Source organism: Hoplias malabaricus, chromosome 12 (assembly GCF_029633855.1).
Source record: "Hoplias malabaricus isolate fHopMal1 chromosome 12, fHopMal1.hap1, whole genome shotgun sequence".
NCBI classification, from domain to species: Eukaryota; Metazoa; Chordata; class Actinopteri; order Characiformes; family Erythrinidae; genus Hoplias; species Hoplias malabaricus.
Window position 1 is genome coordinate 38438007 of NC_089811.1, and position 22586 is coordinate 38460592.

The window sequence follows — 22586 nt, forward strand, 5'->3', positions numbered from 1 at the left end:
TCCTAGTCATTAAACTCAGGTGTTTCATACATGGGTATAAAATCAAGCACCTTGCCATGCAGTCTGTAAATATTTCTGAAAGAATGAGCTGTTCTAAAGAGCTTACTCAATTCGAGCAATAAACTGTAATAGGATTTCACCATTGCAACGAGTAAGCTTGTGAAATTTCTTCCCTCCTAGATACTCCAAGATCATCTGTGAGCGGTGTTATTGAAAAGTAGTGTTTAGGAAGAAGTGTTTGGTGTTTAGAAAAGTAGTGTTTAGGGACCACAGCAACTCAGCCATGAAGTGGCAGACTAGACATGTTACAGAGCAGAGTTGTCAAATGCTGAAACGCAGAGTCTGTAAGTCACCAGGGATCTGCTGACTCAGTAATTGCAGAGTTACAATTACTGCTGACAATTGCACTAACATCGGCACATGGGCTTGGAGCTTCATGTCATGGGTTCCATGGCCAGGCAGCTGCATGTAAGCCTTTCATCTCCAAGCACAATCCCAAGCATTGGATGGAGTAGTCTAGTAAAGCCACTGAACTCTGGAGCAGTATAAACATGTTCGTTTTAGTGACAAATCACATTTCTCTACTCAGCAGTCTGAACGATGAGTCAGGGTTTGGCCAATTTTGTCGGGATAGTTTGGGGAAGGCCCTTTTCTGTTCCAATGTGACCCAGTGCTCAAAGCAAGATTTATAAAGGCATCGTTGGTTGAGTTAGGTGTAGAAGAATATGACTGGCTTGCACAGAAACCTGACATCAACAATTTTGGGTTGAGAAGCCTGGTTGTAAGCCAGGATCCCACAACCAACATCAGGAATGTATATATGCAATTTACTTGTAATATTTCTACTGTAGAGGTGATTTGTCACATTATTTTGTTTTCTTCAACAATAATTTGCAGTTTTTGTTATGAATTCAGTAGAGTATGGATGAAAAAGAGATGGATGTGTCTGTGGGGTTTTGGGGGTATGCCAAAATAATGCTTATCTACAAAAGGGTGGCACTATAGAATAGGTTTGTGACTGATACTGATTATTTTTCCCATGATTCATCCCAAATATTAAATTTGATCACACACATTAAATATCTCTATCCCATGACATATGAAGCTGTTCCCACATATTATTATGAAGTTGTTTCTATGCCTTAACTTATTTTGAACCGATGTCACCAGAATGGCTCCATAATTATGACCTCTGCATTAATCAGATTACAAGACTGGCTTTTGGGTGTGTTCACAGCAGTTTACTGGAGGACCTGCAATATTTACGAAGAACGTCACTGAGTCATCAGCAGTGTCACACACGTATTCTGCAGAATCACTGACTGTTGTCTCTGGTATTATGAGTCTTCTGTAAACACCATCAACTTCCAGGATTAGGTTGTTGTTCTCTTCTACCTCAAGCCCATCACGATACCAACGTACTGAAGCATTGGGTCTTGAAATTTCACAACTCAGCACCATTCTCTCTGAAGTTTGTTGGCAAAGTTCCATTTGGGATTGACTTGGAGATATTATGCGCACTGGGGGTTCTAGAGGAACAGACATCAAAAAAAAAAAGAATTGGCAGATGCATTCAGAAATAACAAAGTAATTAGTTGAATGTGATCAAAAGTGTTACTTGTTACACAGTTGACGCTTCTCATTTCTTCTGAGGTTATTGGTTTCACTGCTTGATTCATCACATTTCTGTCTTAGCCATTGATTACAGTGGACTAATTAAATGTATATATTTTTATCATTATGCAAGTATAGTTTTTCTTACCTTTTATGCTGAGATGGAAGAACTTTGAATCATCGGCAGTGTCACAGACATATTCCCCTGAATCCTCAACTCTGCTGTGAAGAATCTTCAGTCTCCTGTAAGGGCCTTCTGTCTTAAGCTTTATGTTTTCACTTTCTTGAAGTTTTTGTCCATCCTTAAACCAAGTCACTTTCCCATTTGGACGAGAAAGTTCACAGCTGAGGACTATTTCCTCAGGAACATGACGATCAAGGTGAACATCTTCTTTTGGGTACACTATCAGTACTGGCGGTTCTGTGAAGATAAAATTGACACTGCTTCTACTACTACTACTACTAATACACTAATAATAATAACACCGCCAAAACAATATAAACTGATTCTTTGACCATGCATTACTAGATTATTAGGTCTCACCCAATTACACAACATTTCCAAGTTGGGAGGGTGAAGGTTAACAAAAGATATATGAAGTGGTTAATCACATCAGCCAAAATCAGTGTTTTTAACTAAAAATCTATTTACTCTCTCTCTTATTTAATATTTTTTTATTTACACTTAACACTAGCTTTTTATTATTCTCTTTAACTTGTTACTTCACAACATCTTTAAACAAATATTCATATCAAAATATAATATATTAACATTTGTCTTTCTTTTTTTAAATACATTATTTAACAAGTCATGTTATGTGTTCTTTGCTCAACTGCTTGTGTATATCACAACAGTCCAACTCCAAATCTATTATAGAAATGTTTCCATAGGTTACTGACCTCTTACATTAACCTTGAAGATTAAGGCATTGTCTCCTGCACGACAAGTGTACATTCCAGCGTCTGACACTTGAACACATTGTATGATGAGTCTCCGTATTGTGTTTTCGGTCTCTATTAGGACATTCTCACTGGGCTGTATCTCAGCCCCATCCTTGTACCACTGTGTACTGGCATCAGACCTGGTCACCTCACAACAAAGAACAAGATTGTCTTGCTCCACAAAGTTTCTGTGAAGCTGTTCTTCAGGAATATAGACAAACGTCACAGGAGGTGCTGTAAAAAATGAAAAAAAAAAAATGTTTTCAGTGGTTTGTTGACAAGCCCCCTTTCTATCTGCATATTGCACACAATGTTTCTATCAAGCATGCATTATCATCAAGCACTGATGATGATGGCAGCTCTGGAGATATCTGCCTCCACTCTAAAAGCCAAAAGGAACACAAAGAAATAATTCAGTTAATAAAAGCTTTGTGAGGATGAAATGCAGTTAAGTACAGAGAAAATGGTCACTTTGCATGCTAACCCCTTTACATGGTTTCTTCCTAAAGAGAAAGCACCAAGACGCTGGGGTGATTGCAACTAAGAATGGCAAATGGAGCAGAAGTATTGCAAATGGCTTTGTGCAGCTCTAAAAAAAAAAATCATGATCCTGTTTTAGAAAAATTGTTAAGTTGCCCAAAGAAGCAGCAGTATGGATCCGTCCAAAGATACAAAAGAATGCTTTCAAACAATGAAAACAGAACAGTACATGGTGATGTATTTGTTAGTCATATGACAGTCTTTCAGATAAGCTTTAGGTGTCACCTTTAACGTCCACATAAAAATCGCTGATATCATCAGCTGTATTACAACTGTAAAACCCAGAGTGGGAAAACTTGGCTGATTGGATTATCAATGTCCTCATGGTATGTTCTGATTTTATGAAAACTCCAGATTGAGGGAGGAGCTGGGTTCCATCCTTGTACCATTTGACCAGGGCTGTGGGGTCAGATATCTCACATTGGAGAACAATAGGTGAGCCTGCTTCAACGAACTTGTTCTTCTCAGTCTCTGGGACAGCTGTGAACATCACTGGTGGAGCTAGGAGTATTTTCATTCATTCAAAGAAATTCATGTAATTACCAGATTTGTAGACAAATGTTCTCTCTCTTTTTTAAAAAAAAAAAGCTATGAGTCCATTAACAGATGGATAAAGGGAGAAAAGACAACACAAATGTGTGTACGAATTAAACATTTTCTGACTATGAATCATTATGAAGAGAATATGTTGTTACAAGTTGTCCCTCAAAACATGTTTAAGTTTACAGTTTAAGAATCAGAATGAGCAGTGATGAAATGTAAAATGCTGAGATGCTTTTGAAATAAAATAATATGATTTTGATGTAATTTCTTTAATTGGTCATTTGGGGGTGATAAATTTATGACTGGATTTTCAGTATTTTGTTAACAATAAATGCTTGTTAAGTTTGTAATGACAAAGAGCATTTAGTGGATGAAGCGTTATTTGACACATTGTTAGTGGTTTTGAGAAAATATGTTTAGACTCAAAATCACCTGCAACATCCACCTTGAATGCTATGCGATCATCCATAGCTTCACAGCAGTACACGCCTGAGTGTCTGAGCTCAGCTGAATGGATGATCAATGTCCTCATGGTACCATCTGATTGGATGTCACGTCCAGTCTGTTGAAGGAGTGGTACTCCATCTTTGAGCCAGGAAACTTGGGCAGTTGGGTCAGAGATTTCACACTGAAGTATAATGGGGCAGCCTGCTTCAATGAACTTGTTCCTTGCAACCTCTGGAAGTGTTGAGAACCTTATGGGAGGAACTATTGACATGTTTAAGATTTAGAAACGTATCAAATTAGAGATCAAATGTGTACAGAATAAGAACATCTATTCAAAACATTCAGGTTACGCCACCGGCACTATGTTAATCAGAGGAATTATCTATAGTCTGATTAAGCACAGAAGTGGTTTTGTGTCAAGTGTATGTGTGTATCAGCCATGATATTACGATGACTTCCTGGTCTCTACACCCACTGCCCGTTATCTTAACTCCACAGCACTTTGTAGTTCTACAATCTGTTGCTAGGCATGGTTTGTTTGCTTGCCTTCTCCCTGTTCTTCACTGATCAGGACCCCCACAGTATCACCACAGAGCAGGTATGAATTTGGTGGTGGATCATTCTCAGCTCTGTAGTTGACACTGATGTGATGACATGGTGGTGTATTAGTGTGTAGTCCACCAACCAAAAACATCCAGCGAACAGCATTCAGTGACCACTGAAGAAGGACTAGAAGGAGACTAACACAATAAGCTGAACTACTATTTCAGTATATCTGCATGGTGGACCAGTGAGGAAGGGACAGTTAGTGGACACAGCATTTAATAACTCCAGCAGCACTGCTGAGTCTGATCCACTCATACCAGCACAACACACACCAACACAACATCAGTGTCACTGTAGCACTGAGAATAATGCACCACCCAAGAAAAGTGAGGAAAAGTTACCCCAAATTCAGTGATGCAAACATCAAGGAAGAGGTTTTTGTGGGAACCCAGATTAGGGTAATGTTTGAGACGCAATTCTGTTCATAGTTTAAGTGCAATAAAAGCCTTATCTATGAATAAGTAACATATCTTTTGTTTCCACTTAAAAAAACAAGCCTGGTAAAAAAAAAAAATGCTGAAAACAGATTTGAATTCTGCATTAAAATGTACTATACACATTTTACTTGAATGAAGATGTGATTTTCAGAGAAAAAGCATTTTCATTTTACATTTTACCATAACATCATACCTAATAAAATACAGGTTTCACTATATTTATAGAACCATCTACTGCCCTGTTCACCATTTAATATTTTTGTAAAATGGACTTTTATTTGTGTACATCTGTCTGAAATAATATTTGCCATTATATGTGTGAAAACATTTTGATTTACTTTTGAGTGGGGATTCCAAAACTGAATGGTAGTAAACTATACTAAATATGACTTAATCATGAAAATCACCTTGAACATCCACTTTGAATGACACAGCGTCATCAGAAGTGCCACAGGTATAGCATCCTCTGTCAGAGCACTTGGCTGATTGAACAGTTAATATCCTCAGTTTTCCATCTGTTTGGATATTAAGTCCAGTTTTGTGGGAGAGTTCTGAGCCATCTTTATACCAGCAAACCTGAGCTTCAGAGTCTGAAATCTCACATTTCAGAACAATTGGTGAGCCTATTGCAACGCATATACTCCTCTCCATTTCTGGTAGTGGTTTGAACTTCTGCGATAGCTCTACACATTTTGAGCAACACAAAGAGAAAAGCAATCAATTTAATAGACAATGGGAAGATATTAAATTGTTCTGTTCTAAAACAGCTTTAAAGCTTTTAATAAGCTTAACTTACATGGGCAATCAAGAAGTAAGTTGAGGTAGAAACTAATTCATTTAAAGACTAAACTCGTGTTGTGACCTGCATCGAGGAATTGTTTGCAAATCACCTTTAATTTCCACGTTGAATGTGATGGCATCAGTGTCTGTCTTGCAGCTGTAGGTTCCACCATATAACAGTTTAGCTGATGGAACTGAGAGTTTTCGTATCCTACCCTCAGACTGAATCAAAACTCCAGCTTGAGACGGCAGCTCATTCCCATCTTTGTGCCAGCAAACTTGTGCAGCAGCATCCGAAACCTCACATTGCAGTTCAAATGGGTCTCCGACTGTAGCATATCTGTTCTTCTGAGCTTCAGTGACAATGGAGAATCTCACTGGTGGCACTATGGGCATCATTATAAGGATACAATTATTTATATAGTTAAAATTTACAGAACAAATACACACAGTTAAAGTGTTGTATCTCTAGAGAGATTTTTAAGAGTTGCACCAAATAATTGCTTATGTTGGTGATTTGTTATTATAAGAGAGATTATGGCACATCTCAATGCCTATACAAATAAACAGGCAAGCCAATACAAATGAAAAAGCTTAAACATAGAAAACAAAGACACTTAGACAACAGTACATGGACATAATGAAACATTAGTAGCGCAAGAATAAATGACTGAGACTACTGAAAGACACAGACATTTAACATTAAGGACCAAAAGGTAACAGAATTTGAAGAGTAAATTATATTTTAAGCAGAAAGACACCTTAGTAATTTATTACATACCTTAGACATCAGGCAAAGAAATGGCATTTTGTAATTATGCATAGATGAATCTTCTGTGCTAATTAGAGAAAGTTTCATATAATATAAACACCCCTTTATGTCATGTAAAGCCTTTATAATTTTAGACAGGGATATGTGAGATTAAATTCATGTAAATATAGCACTGTGTTGACACATCATTTGATGTTTTATGTTCAAATTAGAATGAATCCTTTTCTATCACTAACATATAGTGTTATTTTTGCCAGACGAACTACCGGGGCGACCTAGAAGATTAATTTTCCCTTACTGACTGACTGACTGACTCCTAATGTTGAAAAACGCATGCGCAATTAGGAACGTTATTTCAACATCTGTTGTTAGTTTAGCCATATTTCACATAGTGCTTTTCCACCAACGGTTGGAGAAGGAACGGTTGCAGTTTGTGAACTACATTTGGAGCAATTCAGCACTTTTACACCATCATAAACTGGTTCGCAAACCACAAAAATGAATTCCCAGCTGGAATCAATGAACAGTATTCTTCAGTGGAACCATGGCTGAATAATAGGAAAAACGACAGGAACACGCTCTGTTTGTGTGTGTTTCTGGGGCTGTGTTTGGCCAGAGCCTTGAATCAGCGTTGGTTAGTTCACAAGCTCTGAACTATGCAAAATGTAAACAGTAATATATCTTAAAGAGAGAGGAGGACTGCTGAATTTGTCTCATTTCACGTGTGTGTGGGTCTTTGACTGAAATAGTGTAAAGGGAAGCAGTGGGGGGACATTTTGTAGTGTTAGTGTGTTTATAAAACTCCAAACAACAGCCTCCTTAAACTTCACCTGCTTTCACCTGTTTCACTGAATAAATAAGTAACTGTTAATTCTTAAAATCAACACAATGTTCTTGGTCTTTGTTCTTTGGTGGTAGTATTTATCTTTAAATGAAATAAAGACGAAAAACACTAATGCCTAGTTTTCTTTTTTCTTGTTTCCATTATCTATGTTTTTTGTAATTGAATAACTAATACATTTTCCAGTTAAGAAATGCAGATTTATTTTTTCTCTATTAAATTAGATTAACTACTTAACTTTCTATGTTATTCTATGGTATTACAATTCCCCAAAACAGGAATTAAATTAAGTAGGGCAAGTATCTGTAAATTTTGCACCAAATAGTGTGTTTTACTAAATATTTCCCATAAATTTTGTCCATACTTATTCAGACAGCTGTCAACACAATGACTATTAGTGACCATTGCATGATTGAAGGGGTTAGTATTGTAATCAGATGGGTTGAGCTGTCAAAGATGATGAAGGAATCACCTGCTGGATCCACAGCAAACTGGATGTTGGTATCTTTTGTCTCATAGCTGTATACTCCAGAGTCAGACAGCTCAGCTGATTGGATAAGAGTTCTCAAAGTATCTTCTGACTCGCTGAGAGTTACACTTTTCTGAAAGATTTCTTCTCCTTCTCTGTCCAAGCAGACCGGAGCTGTATAACTTAATAGTTCACTTTGTGGAATGCTCACAGTGTCTGCTTCATTAGACGTCATTTCATTCTTCCCAGCCTCGGAGACAGTTGGACTTTTCAGCTGTGCAGCTAAAGGATTTGATTAAGCATGTTTTAATAAAAGTGTATTTAATAAAAGTATATTTAATTAAATGTCTATTAAAAAGTATGGTTTATGTATGTTTCAACTGATTACATGCAATTAAAACTAACCAAATTGTTTATATACCTGTTGTAAGGCTATAAAAAATTGGGTAGTATGATTAAACCTTACACTTACTCTCTTTGTGAATTAATTGTTATTTTTAAGATTTTTAAATTAGGGAGTTAAATTTCATTTGTTATGTTCTACAGGACATGTGTTACCTTAACAATGAATTATAACATGTATTAAACTAGATTAAACTAGATTAAATCACCTTTGACATACACCTTAAATTTTATGACATCATCCATTGCCTCGCAGTTGTACACCCCTGAGTGACAGAGCTCTGCGGTTGGAACAACCAATCTCCGTATGCGGTCCTCTGACTGGATCACTAATCCATTTTTAGTTTGAAGTTGTATTCCATCCTTGTACCAAGACACTGGTGCTTCTGGGTCTGCTATCTCACACTGTAGTACTAGAGGCATGCCACTTTCAATGGTCTTGTGCCTGGAAGCCTCAGGCAGTGATGCAAATTTCACAGGTTTACGTTCAGGTGCTTTAGTTTTGGAGAGACAAAGCTGTGTCATAAAATAAGTTATCTATTCAAGGACAGTGCACCTGTATTAATTTTTGACCTCTTTTGGTCACAAAACATTTGAGCAGAAGGCAAGACAATGTTAGTTGCTTTTTTACTAATTAATGGTATGTTAAACAAATAGCCTTAGTTCACCTTTTGCTTGTTCTTGATACCTCACAGAGTGATCCTCTATCTCAGCTTTGTACACCTCTTTGCAAGGGATTTTTGATAACTGGGCAAAATGTGTCTTTGAGGTGAGATTTGATGCGACGTTTGTCCCATCTTGTTGGTGGACTATCGATATGTCTCCATGCCCAGAGATTTGTGCCTTCTGCTCAGAGACCTCATTCAGAACTCTGAGACATTCTGCTTCAGGGGGCTTGTTGTCCAGCACGTCTTGAGGAGTAGGAAAATTCATCTTTGGAGCTAAGGTGTGTCAAGTCATATAGAGAGATTTGTATTACTATTAAGAAAAATAAAACAATGTCTCAAGCTAACAGGTTGAGAGTGAATCTTAAACCCATTTGAAAGCTGATTATATTGCTTTTTGTTATTAGATGTATCTAATTTACCAAATATAAAAAACACATTTTGATCTATTACATTACTTTTTAGGTGAATGTGATTTTAAATAAAATATTAGTCATTTGACATGGAAAGATGGTCTTTGTTAGGTATAAATATTTCTTAATGGGTTTATTTATTTACTTACTTACTTATTTATTTTCTTAAATTATTAACTTCATGAAGCCTGTAAAATCTCCCCAGTCCACATGTGGAATTAAACTTGTAAGTCATGCAAGTTGTTTATTTTCAAGTTATTCAGATTCAGTTAATGAATCAGAATGGAATATGACATTAGAAGGTTATGTTGAAATGGCATGTATTTTGCTCTCATCATTATTTGCTGAATGATGGAGCTAACTACATAAATCACCTTCACGATCCACCTTAAATGCTAAAACATCGTCATCCATGCAAATCTCTTCAAAGTGACTTCGATCTTCTTCAGAAATGCACACTGTTTCCAGCTTGATATGTTGGAGTTGGGGTTGCAAATCGATAAGCTGGGCTTGTAACTCAGTAGGCTGGAGTTGTGTGTCAGCAGGCTGGAGTTGTAACCCGATAGGCTGAGGTTGTAAATCAATAGGCTGGTGTTGTACCTCAACAGGCTGTAGTTGTGCCTCGATAGGTCGGAGTTGCCCTTCGACAGGCTGAAGTTGTAACCCGATAGGCTGAGTTTGTAAATCAATAGCCTGGTGTTGTACCTCGACAGGCTGTAGTTGTGCCTCGATAGGTTGGAGTTGCCTTTTGACAGGCTGAAGTTGTAACCCAATAGGCTGAGGCTGTAAATCAGCAGGCTGGAATTGTGCCTCGACAGATTGGAGTTGCAACTCGTTACGCTGCTGTTGTATCTCCTCAATAGACTGGATTTGTGCCTTGACAGGTTGGAGTTGTAACTCTGTATGTTGCTGTTGTAACTTGATAGCCTGGTGATGTGCCTCAACAGTCTGGAGTGGTAACTCCATAGGCTGGAATTGTGCCTCAACAGGTTGGATATGTAATTCCATAGGTTGGATTTGTGCCTCGTCAGGTTGGAGTTTTAACTCAGCAGACTGGAGTTGTGCCTCGATAGCCTGGAGTTTTGCCTCAACAGGTTGGATTTGTAACTCCATAGGCTGGAGTGGTGGCTTGATGGGCTGGACTTGTGGCTCTGTCAACTGGGGCTGTAGCCTGACAGGCTGGTGTTGCAGCCCATCAGGTTGAGGTTGTGTCTCAATCAGTTGAGGTTGTAGCTCGGTAGGCTGGCATTGTAGCCCAGATGTTTGGGGTTGTAGCTCAACTGACTGGTGTTGTACCTCAATAGGTTTTAGCTGAGTAGTTTGGTGTTGTAGTTTGATTGGATGAGTCTGGATAAGGTGGAGTTGTGGCAGTTCTTCTTTCATGTAGCCACAAACATGAACAGAGGATTCTGATACCATAAACTGAACTTCATCTGGACATCTTTCTGTAGTGATCTCACTCTTTGCAACCTCTGGAACCATTGTAAACTTCAGGGATTCAGCTATGGTGTATGAAGTGCACAAAGAAAATGTTCAGTGTTTCCATCTTCTTAATCAGAGGTGCTCATAAAGACTTGTTCTCATTGAATGTTAATTTCAAGATTTTAGGACATAGAAAAGAAAAATAAGAGAGACGACCATATCACAGAGTGGTCTAGAAACAAATCAAAGACTGACTAAAGCAAAAACAGAAAACACTGTTACTTGATGATCCTTTACAATTAGTTCTCATTGCAGTGGTCAGCATTTCATTCACTCACTCATTCATTCTTTTTTCAAGCATCTACTCTTTCACTCTTATTTCAAAGGTCATTGCAAGAAATCATCACAGTGCCTGTGAATAGCATGGGGAAGATAAAAGCAAATGGAAAGTTTACTGTGATGTTGCGCTGCAGAAATGAAGATTGAAAAGGAATTCTACATGATTGTTAGCTGGGAAGAAGGGTTTGCAAACCAACTGGATGTTGGATTAAGAGATAAAAGCAGGGATTAGTTTGGGAAGCATTTTCAGGGAAGGGTAAACCAAGGTGCATTGACTCAGCATCTTCAGGAACAGCCTTAGAATGTGTTAAAGACCACCACGGTTAGTGGCGTAGGGGCACTGGGTTAAGTATGCTCAGGGTGGAGTAGCATTATTTCACCTTTCATATCCACAGTGCACGGGACAGAGTCATCATAGATCTCACCCTTGTACACCTCAGAGTGAGACAGCTTAGCTGTTAGGAAAGCCACAAAGAACACAATAAGCTGACTAGCCTCAACAATGTCAATGCTTCTTATTCAAAATGGGGTATAAATAATACTGGCAAGCACCTTTGTCCACATTAAACTGGACAGGGTCATCTGATGTCCTAGATCTGTCTGTCCCATTGTGAGGTGTCTCAGATGACTGGGTAATTAAAGGATGTATAGGTCCTTCCAATATAATCTGAGGCTCTGATTCAGTTCCAACTTGAGGCAGCATCTTGCCTTCGTCTTTAAACTGATAACCACATTCAGTGGAATCCAAGATTTTATATTGTATTGCAAATGGGATGCTTTCTTCAGTACATATGTTCTTCTCAACTTCAGGAGCATCCAACAAATTTGTATGTTGAACTACAGATTGAGGATTGTTGAGTCATTGGAAGAGAAATACTTTGTACACTTTGTGACTAGTCATTTAAATAAAAATTGTGTAACGTCTATAAAAAGCCAATTGTATATATACACATGTTGTAAAAAAACAGATGTAAAGAAACTGAAAACCTACACAGAGCGCACAATTGTTAGTTGCCACTCTAAAACAGCAAGTAGGTTACAGGCAAATATTCAAAAAATCACCTTCATCTTGTACATTAAACTGGATGACATCATCCTTTCTCACACAGTCGTACTGCCCAGACTTGTAGGCCTGTGCTGTCTTGACAGCTAGCGTCCTTCTGGAATCCTCCTTTTTGACATGAGGTTGACTTTTTGAGATGAGTTCTACTCCATCCTCGTACCAACACACCTTGGCTGGTGGGTCTGAGATCTCACAGTGCAGATCAGTGGGGTAGTCTGCTTCAAACAGCTGGTTCTTCACAACCTCTGGTAAGGCTGAAAACGTCACTGGTGGAGCTTTATATGATTGTGGAATATACATAACATTAATATCTTACAGATAATAGAAGAATTTCCCATCCTGACTAATCTGTGATGTCTCAGACCTTCTGCCAAGAAGCAAGTTAAACAAAGTAATGCAAAACATCTAACAACAGTATCAAACAGCTGCTGACAAGACAAGATGCATAGGTAAGAGGCATGTCCACCAACAGGAGTGCTGAGACACAGACAACACAATAGTCTTTTTTGTTAGTTTGTGTCTAGTTTTTTTTTTTTATGCAGTTTGGGTTACTGGCTGTACATGTTTCTCAAAAACCACAAGTCACCTTTGATATCCACAGTGAACTGGACAAAGTCATCAGACGTGCTGCAGCAGTAAAGTCCAGAGTGACTGGGATCTGCTGACTGGACTACCAACATCCTCAGTGTACCCTGGGCCTGAATGTCCCAGCCAGTCTCTGGGAGGAGCTCTGTTTCGTTCTTGTACCAACAGACATGGGTTGCGGGATCTGATACCTCACAACAGAGCTCAAAACTGCTGCCAGCTTCTATTAATTTATTCTTCTCAATCTCAGGAACAGCTGAGAATTGCACTGGTACAGCTGCAGGTGATGATTCATGACAGAATCATCAAGAATTTATTAGAGGACGTTTCTCCACATTAAAAACAAAAAATAAAGAAAATCTGACACCGTAACAACATTTAACAAATATGATGACTGAAAACTAAGTCTAAAAATGCTAGTCAAGTAACAAAAAGGCAGCAGTAAATTGTAAGAAATACCTCTGAATCACCTATTAAGAATGTGTCAGAGGAACAACACAGAAGGCATTGAGTATTAATAGCATTAATCAAAGAGGACATCAAGTTAATATATGTTATGTTAGCAGTAATAAAGATGGCAGAATCACCTTTAATCTCCACATGAAACTCGACGGTGTCATCTTTTGTCGTGCACCTGTACACACCAGCGTGAGACAGGGCTGCAGTCTGAATGTATAATTTCCGTATGTGGCCTTCTGATTGGAAATCTACTCCAGATTCTACAGGAAATAGCTTGCCATCCTTCAGCCAGTGGACCTGTGCTTCTGAGTCTGATATTTCACACTGCAGAACCATGGGACAGCCTGCTTCAATGCACCTTCTCTTCTCATTGTCTGGGACAGCTGAGAACCTCACTGGTGGAGCTATAGATATTTTAAAGTGCTTTTTAAATTCTCACTTTTTTACATTTACACTTACAATATACTTCCAATAGCTCAATTTATGCATTTTTAAATGTTTCAAAATGTTCAGTGCAGTATTATGGAACAAGCAAAGCCACCACTGTTAGTGGTTTGGTAAAACAATATTAATTACACATATTGACCAAAAGAAAACTAAATCACCTTTGACGTCCACATTGAACTGGACAGAAGCACCCTTTGTCTTGCAGCTATACAACCCGGAATGGAAAAATTCAGCCTTTTGGACTACCAGTGTCCGCTTTGTGCTATCAGACCAGATGTCTAGTCCACTTTGTGGCAGGAGTTTTGCTCCATCTTTGTACCAGAAGACCTGGGCACTTGGATCTGAGAGCTCACACTGAAGTACAATCGGACAGCCAGCTTCAATGCTCTGGTTTCTCTCAGCCTCAGGAAGCACTGTGAATCTCACAGGTGGGGCTATAGGTGTTTTGATCAGTGTTATTTATCATTTCAGAACATTTGCAATTTTAAAGGCATTTGGATTGTTGTTCTTGATGTGTGTGATATTTCATTGAAATTTGGTGCCTTAAAACTCCAACATAAAAAATGCTTGAAATTTAACTCACCTTCAACTTCCACATTAAACCTGATGACATCATCAATGGCATCACAGCTATAAACTCCTGAATGGGTGAATTCAGCTGATTGTATGACAATTCTCCTCATTGTTCCTTCTGACTGGATGTGAAGTCCTTCAACCGTGTACAGTTCAACACCATTCTTATACCAGCGAACATGGGCTTCAGGATCAGACAGCTCACAGTAGAGTACTATTGGATTGCCAACTTCCACAAACTTATTTCGGTCCATCTCAGAGAGTGGGGTGAATTTAACCAGTGGAGCTGCATATTGAAAGAAATATATTGAAACATTTATTCACTGATGATTTATTAACTAACCCCATACCTGCAGTAAAGCACATGCAAGTACCTACCCTGTATGTACAAAGCTGCTGAATCACGAATTCCATATGCAATGAAGGTAATTTCAGCTCCATTGTCAGTGTCTCGTACTCCGCGAATACGAAGGGATTGATGTGTGCGAGACCGTCTGATAGAATAACGTTCATCTTCTTGAAGTTGGTTACCATTTAAAAACCAAGTGCCTATGACTGATGCAGACAGCTCAATGGAAAAACAAGCATCCTGACCTTCTGGTACCAAGGCATCTTGTAAAGGCGCTTGTATTTTGGCCACTGGAACTAGAAAAGGCATGAGTGTTTGTTGGAACTGAGCAGATTTCAAATAAAGGGCATTCTTGAAGTGGATTTTAATTCTAAATTGCAGAAGACTTCAAGTTGGCAGTCAATGTAGATTATTTCATATTATGTTTTATTATACTTATTATATACAAAAGTCATATATGCTTTAATTACATTTCCAGTTAAAGGATTTTCAGTGTTGGAAAATATATGCAAACATATTTGACTGAATTACACAGAAGCCCCAACAACTAAATATAAGATCACATTTAATAATATCCTCACATTCCTTCTAAGATTTCCAAAATAAATAAATAAATTTGATGGATATTTTTCTACACTGCCAAATATTTTATTGATTTATTTATTTTTGGTGCATGTTTCTGCTTCTTAAAATCCAAATAATCTAAAATACATATTAAGATGTTGAGGTCTGGACTCTATGGTGGGCTGTTCATTGTTCTGAGGAAACATCCTCATTGTGTTAGTTTTCTCGTCTTTTGTGTACATTCTTGTCTTATTAATAGCTTTATCGCAGATACAAAATTCTTTCAGATCCATACTGTTAGTCTTTGACCTTTTCAAAGTGCTTTATTATTATTATTACTGCCACTACTACATTATTTATAACGTTATTATTTATAATATTCTTACCAAGGTGAACTGCTCGAGGAAACTCCACATATCCACTTCTTCCATACTTGTTAATACTGCAGATGCGGAATCTGTAGTCAGCTTCACAAGGAACACTGTCACCAAGAATCTCTACTGAGGTGGCTGAGTCAGTAGTTAGACACTGCAGCCACTCCTGAGAGCCCATTTCCTGTCTCTCTAGGATGTAGCCTGAGGGTGGATTCTTCCTGAAATCCTGTGCTGGAACCCAGGAGAGGAGCGCTGCATTTGCACGCTCAGTGTTTATCTGCACCCCTATTGGACAGCTAGGTGGACTGTGCCTAGCACCTGAGAAAGCACAAAGAAAAAATTGTAAAATAGTGTGCTGCAATTCAAGATGGAGGATATAAATGAAATGGAGGCCAAAAAGAATTTTTATGCAAAATCAGTTGCTAACCTTTCACCCTTAGCTGAGAAGATGTCTTTGATCTACCCACATAGAAGTTGACTATGCCAGAATCTTGGGGTGCAGTATTGACAAAGACCAAAATGTGGGTTCTACCAAAGGATTTGATGATAGTCTGGTGTGTCTCCCTTAATTCCACCCCATCCTTGTACCAGTGAATGTCCATTTCTTCTTCTTCAACTTCCACACAGAAGGCAGCATTTTCACCTTCCAGAACATCCACTTTTCTGGGTAATTTTCTGACAATGGTTCCTACAGAGAGGATTCAAGTCCAAAGTCAATGCAAAAATTCAGAATTGAGCTGAATCCATGCTCAACAAACTCCAACCGGCTCTAAACAGACTCCAAGATTATTACCTTTGACAGCTACTTCAGCAATGCTTCTTCCTCCATCTGGCATCTCACAGAGATAGATCCCATCGTCATCAACTCCAATGTCACGAATAGTGAGTCGGCGCTTTGTCCCCCACTCCTCCATCCCATATTTAGCCCCTGGCTGTAGCCGTCTGTCTTCCAAATACCATGTGATGGGCACGGAGTCCTCTGGAACTTCACACTCAAGAATGGCTAGGTCCCGCTCCCAGACCTGAAGGTCACTGAGTGGTTGCTTGAATCTTACAGGTGGTTCTGGTAATGAAAATGAGTCATAGTTTATAGAATAATTTCAAAAGAAATTCCTTTGTGTTGCGTAGACAAAATTGTACCTAAAAGTGCCTGTACATCAAATATTATAGCACCCCCACATTAATTTGTTTAGATAATGAATGATTGAATAATAATGTTAATAATTATAGTTGCATTAATATTAATATATTTTTGCATTATGAATAGATGAACCATTTCTGTAATGTAAATAATGTCTCAGAGAACATGTTAAGGAGGAGGCCATAAAAAGCTCATAAAAACAAACAAGCACAATCATTTAACTGTGCTATGGAAAGACCATTAACACATTGTTGAGTTGTGTAGGAAATAAACAGTAACTGACACCAACAGACAGTATGAGCCCGTTGTAAATCAAAGAATTCAGACCGATGTTTCTCAACTTTACTACTAGAGGTCCACCTGCACTTCACAGCTTTCATGGCACCTAAGTCACAACATTAGCAGACATTGTGATTGGATAAGCTAAACTCAGCAGGAAAAAAAACTGCAAAGACTATTGTTATCTGAGTAAAACATAAAACTATTACAAGAAAAAATGTTGTTTCTTTTAAAATGCCATGCTCCTTCTGTCTGACTTTAATGACTTGTTTGTGTGGTGTATTTCTATATGTGTAGGTGACCCTGCTAACAAATGTCTTCTTGGAAGCGACAAAAAAAATGAATTAACAAATAAACTAAAGAATAAATGAACAAACTAATTAAAATAAAACTGTACCATTCATGTTCAGCACAGAACTAGAACTGAAAAAGCTATCCCAAGATATCTAGACCTATACCATTATTTGTAATTTTCAACTCATGTTTTCTCCTCCTCTTGAGTGCTGTTGTACTCCAAGAACTTATCTGTGCTCCAGGGAGTCTGGTACATTTTGATTTTTATGGTGTTGTCTGGTTGTTGTGAAGCAGTACTGCATTGGCAGTGTTTTGCTTTGATGGTTTAGTTGACCATATGTGAAATATGATCCCACCTCAAGAGATCACTGTCATCTGCACTGGCCCCTCGCCTTTCAGAGCTTAAGTAACTTTGCAGACCTGAGATTGCATGGAATCTACTTTATCTTAATATATGTGGCTTGTTAATGGGAGTAAAATATGTGGTGCGTTTATTGCAATTAAACATAATTCAAAGTCCTGTTTAGAGTGCAGGGTACGTCAAGCTTCAATAAAGACTGGTGATTACGATATACAATAGACAATAAGTCAAATGTCATGTTTCAAAAGACAGAGATTGTTTTCTCATGTTTTTTTTTTAATGAAAAGATCTTACCTTTAACTGAAAGATGGACTGCACTCAGAGTTTGTCCTGCAGTGTTGGATGCAGCGCAGACATATAACCCATTGTCCTGTTGTTTACAGTAGAGGACTTTAAGCGTGAAATACCCTTCTCTGTCTTCATATAAGAGATACCGCCTTCCAGACAAGATTAGTCTTCCATCTTTCCTCCATATAATTTCTGGTTTGGGCTTCCCTGTCACGTAGCAACGGAATTTAGCATGCTTTCCTTCTGTCACTGCAAACATTTTCACTTTGGCAGAATGTGGCAGTGGTTCTTCTTTTAGTCGTGTTGCAATCTGCCTTCCACTTCTCTGCTTTCCCTGGTGTGCCTTCCACTGACCATTAGTATAGCCATTTCGGTTGCCCTCTTCTTCGTGTCCTGGACCTGCATCCACAAGCAACACAGCTCCAGCGAGGCTTTCACCAAACTCATTCCTCGCCTTGCATGTGTACACCCCTCCATCAGGGGCCCGCGTTTTGAAAATCTTTAGCTGGAACCATCCTCCATCTTGATAGCCAACACTAAAATGTGTGCTTTCAAAGATTTCATTCAGCTTTTTTCCATCCTTCTCCCATACCACCTCCGGCCTCGGGTTACCCCACAGCTTACATGAGAAGGCCGCGTCTTCTCCTCTGCCTACGCGTGTTGAAAGAGGTTTGATGAGGAAACGTGGCTTGTTCTCCTCCCTCAGCTCCATTTCTTGAGCCTCACCCTCTACTTTTAATGTTGCTGCAGCATATGTCTCCCCTATGCTGTTCTTTGCCTTGCATATGTACTGCCCACTGTCCTCTGCGGTCACTAGAGTGATGATGAGATTGTAGACGTTACCATCCTCAAATACTCGATATCTGCCACCTGGATGGATTTTTTCATTGTTTCTCTCCCATATGACCGCTGGTCTAGGATCCCCACCAATCTGGCATTTCAGGACAGCATCTGCTCCACTCTGCACCATTACAGGACGAGGGTAGGCCAGGAACCGTGGTGCCCCTCCGAACACATCCATATCTGTTCTCTTGCCAGCCTCAGCTCAGACCAACAGGCTACAGGCATTCAGTCTCGAACGGACTGATTTGAGATGTGTTGTGTGTTTCTGTATCAACCAAGTGTCTGAATCAAAACAGAGAAAAGTGCTTTAATTTTTAATAAAACTGAAATTAAACATGTTTGTGATAAAGGAATTGTAATCAGTCTGTTGTGGAACGTGCAATTTATATTTGCAGCCATCTACTGGGGAAATGGTATCAGAGCCAATGACTCAAAGAGAACAAAATGTTAAAGAAGGCTGGCTCTGTGCTTGGAACTATTCTGGAGATCCTACCGATTGCTGTGGAGAGAAGGAACTTGCACATCAAATTAATAAAGAACAAAATCAATATATGCCTTACATAATACATAGGGCAGACAACAGAGTAAATTCAGTCAGAGGCTTCTTTAGCACAGTCACAGTAAGTAATGCTACAGGATATCATTCCTGTTTACAGCAATAGCCATATTTAATGTCTCACCTCTGTCTCGATATAGTGGAGTCTCCTCTGAGTTTAAAAACCCATGCCATATCAATTAGTACACTACACATTTTACATTTTATTAATGTCACTGAGATAAAGACATCAACAAAACCTAGTTACTTTACTTTGGTCTTTCAACATAACTGTAAAGAAAGTGGTGATCTTGTCTTTGTTCAACAAAACACAGAGACATTTAGAGAAACTATCACCTAATTGTTTTAGAGAATGAGCCAAAAGCTTATTTTCTCATATATTTGTTAGTGTTATGTTCTGTGGTGTTTTTGTATGTGTGTGTTTCAGATCTCCCTCTTAGGCCTCTGCAATCCTCCTGGGATCCTACTGTGTTTGTCATAATAGTGAACAAAAATGAACCCTATGTATATAGCTATTAAAGATAAAAATACACAATAAAGAATTATTTAAGCTTTTTAGTTTATATTTGTTGATCTAATGCAGTATTATTTGATGTGAAACCTACAAAAACCTTGAAAACCTATAAATCAATAATAGGAATATGTTTTTGCTGACTCATAGTTTTCTGCCCAGAGACAGCGTGAGATGACGTCATTTGAGTCAAAACGAAACTGAAAGTAAACGCCGTCTTTCTTGTGCCTTTGCAGCGTCTTTATTTCTGATTATAGCGAATATCATTAGAATCTTTCATGACGAACATGACACACAAATTTTGAAGGAGCACCTTGATTTTTAGGTGGTTTTTCACACTGGATTACTCCCAGAGGCTTCACAGCACCGCGATGAGAGCGCTATTTTTAGAAACGGTAGGATCTGCGCTTTCTAACGGTATACGGAGCTCACAGACGCATTCAGACATTCAAGACTTACAAAGCTGATTATATAAGGTGTGTTTCTACCCCGCAAAATGCGGGGTTAGGGTTGATTGGGTTTTAATATATAAGATAATATTTGAAAACATTTTCACATTACACAATGTTATTAAGTTAATCACAGGTTTGAAATATTGGTACTGAAAGCCACATTTAAAAAATACTATTAAAAATACAAAGTATAGCACAATGTTTATCAAACAGTGAGCTCCAAAGGCAATGACATAGTTTATGACGATTATAATAGGATATTTTATCAGTGCCCACCGTTAGCGTGTTAGACGCTGTTTCCTGCTCCAGGTTGCAAGCTGCAGGCATTTATGTAGATTTTCAGGAAGAGAAAAAAATCACAGGCATTTCATGTATGGTGATATAGTTACTTTAATTTTATTATTTTAATTTTGATCTATAATTTGATCTATAATATTTGTGTATTGATTCTTTAACTTAAAATCTCGTTTTATCCTCCTAGGTTCTGCTTTTATAACTCTGAATGTTCTTAGATACAGTTCATGCAACTATTGTTCGGTGTAAAATATCTTGTGATTAATAACACTAAATATTCTCATAAACAATACTATATAAATGTAACTGCCATGAATAACTTCCCCCTCCTCATTCTGCTCCCATGTAAATGTGGTTGGCGGTATTCACACTAGAGGCATTTGTTGGGGAAGGGACAGGAAAGCACTTATTCCCCAGAACTTTCTATTTGCCCTATGTGTGAAAGGGGCAGGAGCCAACCGTGTGGAGGTGAACAGCCCTTGTGCAAAAGCGGCCACAACACATAGCAAGCACAGCTGGTGCTGTATTTCAATGGGAAAGTTCTTTATATAGTCTGCCCTAAATAAAGACCTGTGAGAGGGCATGTGTCAGGTATCACAAAGCACACCCTATACACACGCGTGCACATACAAACACAGACCTCGCAGACCCCAGCACACAGATGCAGCCCACACCCTAAGGGACCCAGCAGTCAAAATATTCTCTGCCTTCATCACACCCCTCTTGGCAGAGTCAGTGAAGAATTCAGCTGCTAAATGTCATTGTCAAAATTAGTTTCGTTTGTCAGTGTTTTTTTATATATATACATAAATAAATAAATAAATAAATAAACACAGAAGTATATGCACCTCAAAGGCAAAATGATATGTTCTAAAATATCCTACACATCACTGAGCTTACCTAGCACCCTGAGTTTAGGTCTGGTTCTAATCGTTTTTTATATCCCTGGTCCAATTCGACGTAGTTTCTGATGTTTAATCATTCTACAAATCTAGCCTCATGAAATTACTCTTCTTTAAATCGATCTTCTCTCAAGGAACACAGTCCTATTGCAAGTGTGTCATGAATCCCGTATCTTGTTATTTGTTATGCCTCTGATGTTTCCCTGACAGGCCTCTAACATCACAGTGAAATTAAATATGGTAGAAAACATAGAACTCACAGCTTGTTGCACATTAACTGGGGATAACAAGAAGCAGTTTATTTGCAGCACATCTTAGACATTTTTGGCTTACTTTTTTTGAGACAGTGGTCTCTCTGATTTGTTAGAAATTGTGTACTGTACTTTGTATTTTTTTTAAGATTTGATCCATGTGAAAATCTGCTTTACAACTTACAAGAGCATACAATGAGAGGCTTTACTGTATCTTAAGTAGAGAAAATAGTCACGTTCTGGCTCCTGATAAGTTTCTAAACACAATTTCAAATGTCACTGAAAAACACACTGAAAAAATAAATAACAGTAAATAATTATAGTGCTTTCTTAAATCCTGCATCTTTATGAATCCACTGGCAATGACATCTACGCATCTGTTTTGCAAAGATTGCGAATGTGACGCAACTGTGTCATAGCTATATTCATCCAGATATCAATAAATATATCATCAAAAAAAGAGCTTAATGAATTTGTCAATCTCTCTACAAGGGTTTATGAGGAGATTAATCTCTCGTTTGTTATTCAGATTTAATTAGACTGACCTTTGACCTCAGTAAAGCTTCACTTTGCAACCTCTATGTAACATACCACTCCTCTGTCCTTAGGGTTGATTGTCCACATACATTCCACACCAGGCCTCCAAAGCTGCCACTGAAGTCCGAGGCCTGCTCCTCTGGATGTTCACTTCCTGTTGTCTTTTCCTGCTCTTGGCATAAATCCCTTTTGAAGATGTTTTCAGAGCTACTCCACAACAGTGTTCAATCG

At 38.4% G+C, this 22586-nt stretch overlaps 1 protein-coding gene across 1 annotated transcript in view; it reads right to left on the bottom strand.

Moving 5' to 3' along the window:
- obsl1b (obscurin like cytoskeletal adaptor 1b) overlaps nt 1–19030 on the bottom strand; it is a 32469-nt gene extending 13439 nt beyond the window's left edge. Inside the window, exons 1-9 of the mRNA XM_066685869.1 lie at nt 18016–19030; nt 16440–16709; nt 16074–16334; nt 15659–15964; nt 14738–15004; nt 14370–14645; nt 2515–2790; nt 1763–2035; nt 1254–1529 (exon numbers count right to left, since the gene is read on the bottom strand). Coding sequence (XP_066541966.1) covers nt 1254–1529; nt 1763–2035; nt 2515–2790; nt 14370–14645; nt 14738–15004; nt 15659–15964; nt 16074–16334; nt 16440–16709; nt 18016–19030 — 3220 coding nt within the window. The remainder of the gene's footprint in view (nt 1–1253; nt 1530–1762; nt 2036–2514; nt 2791–14369; nt 14646–14737; nt 15005–15658; nt 15965–16073; nt 16335–16439; nt 16710–18015) is intronic.
- Nucleotides 19031–22586: the final 3556 nt, after the last annotated feature.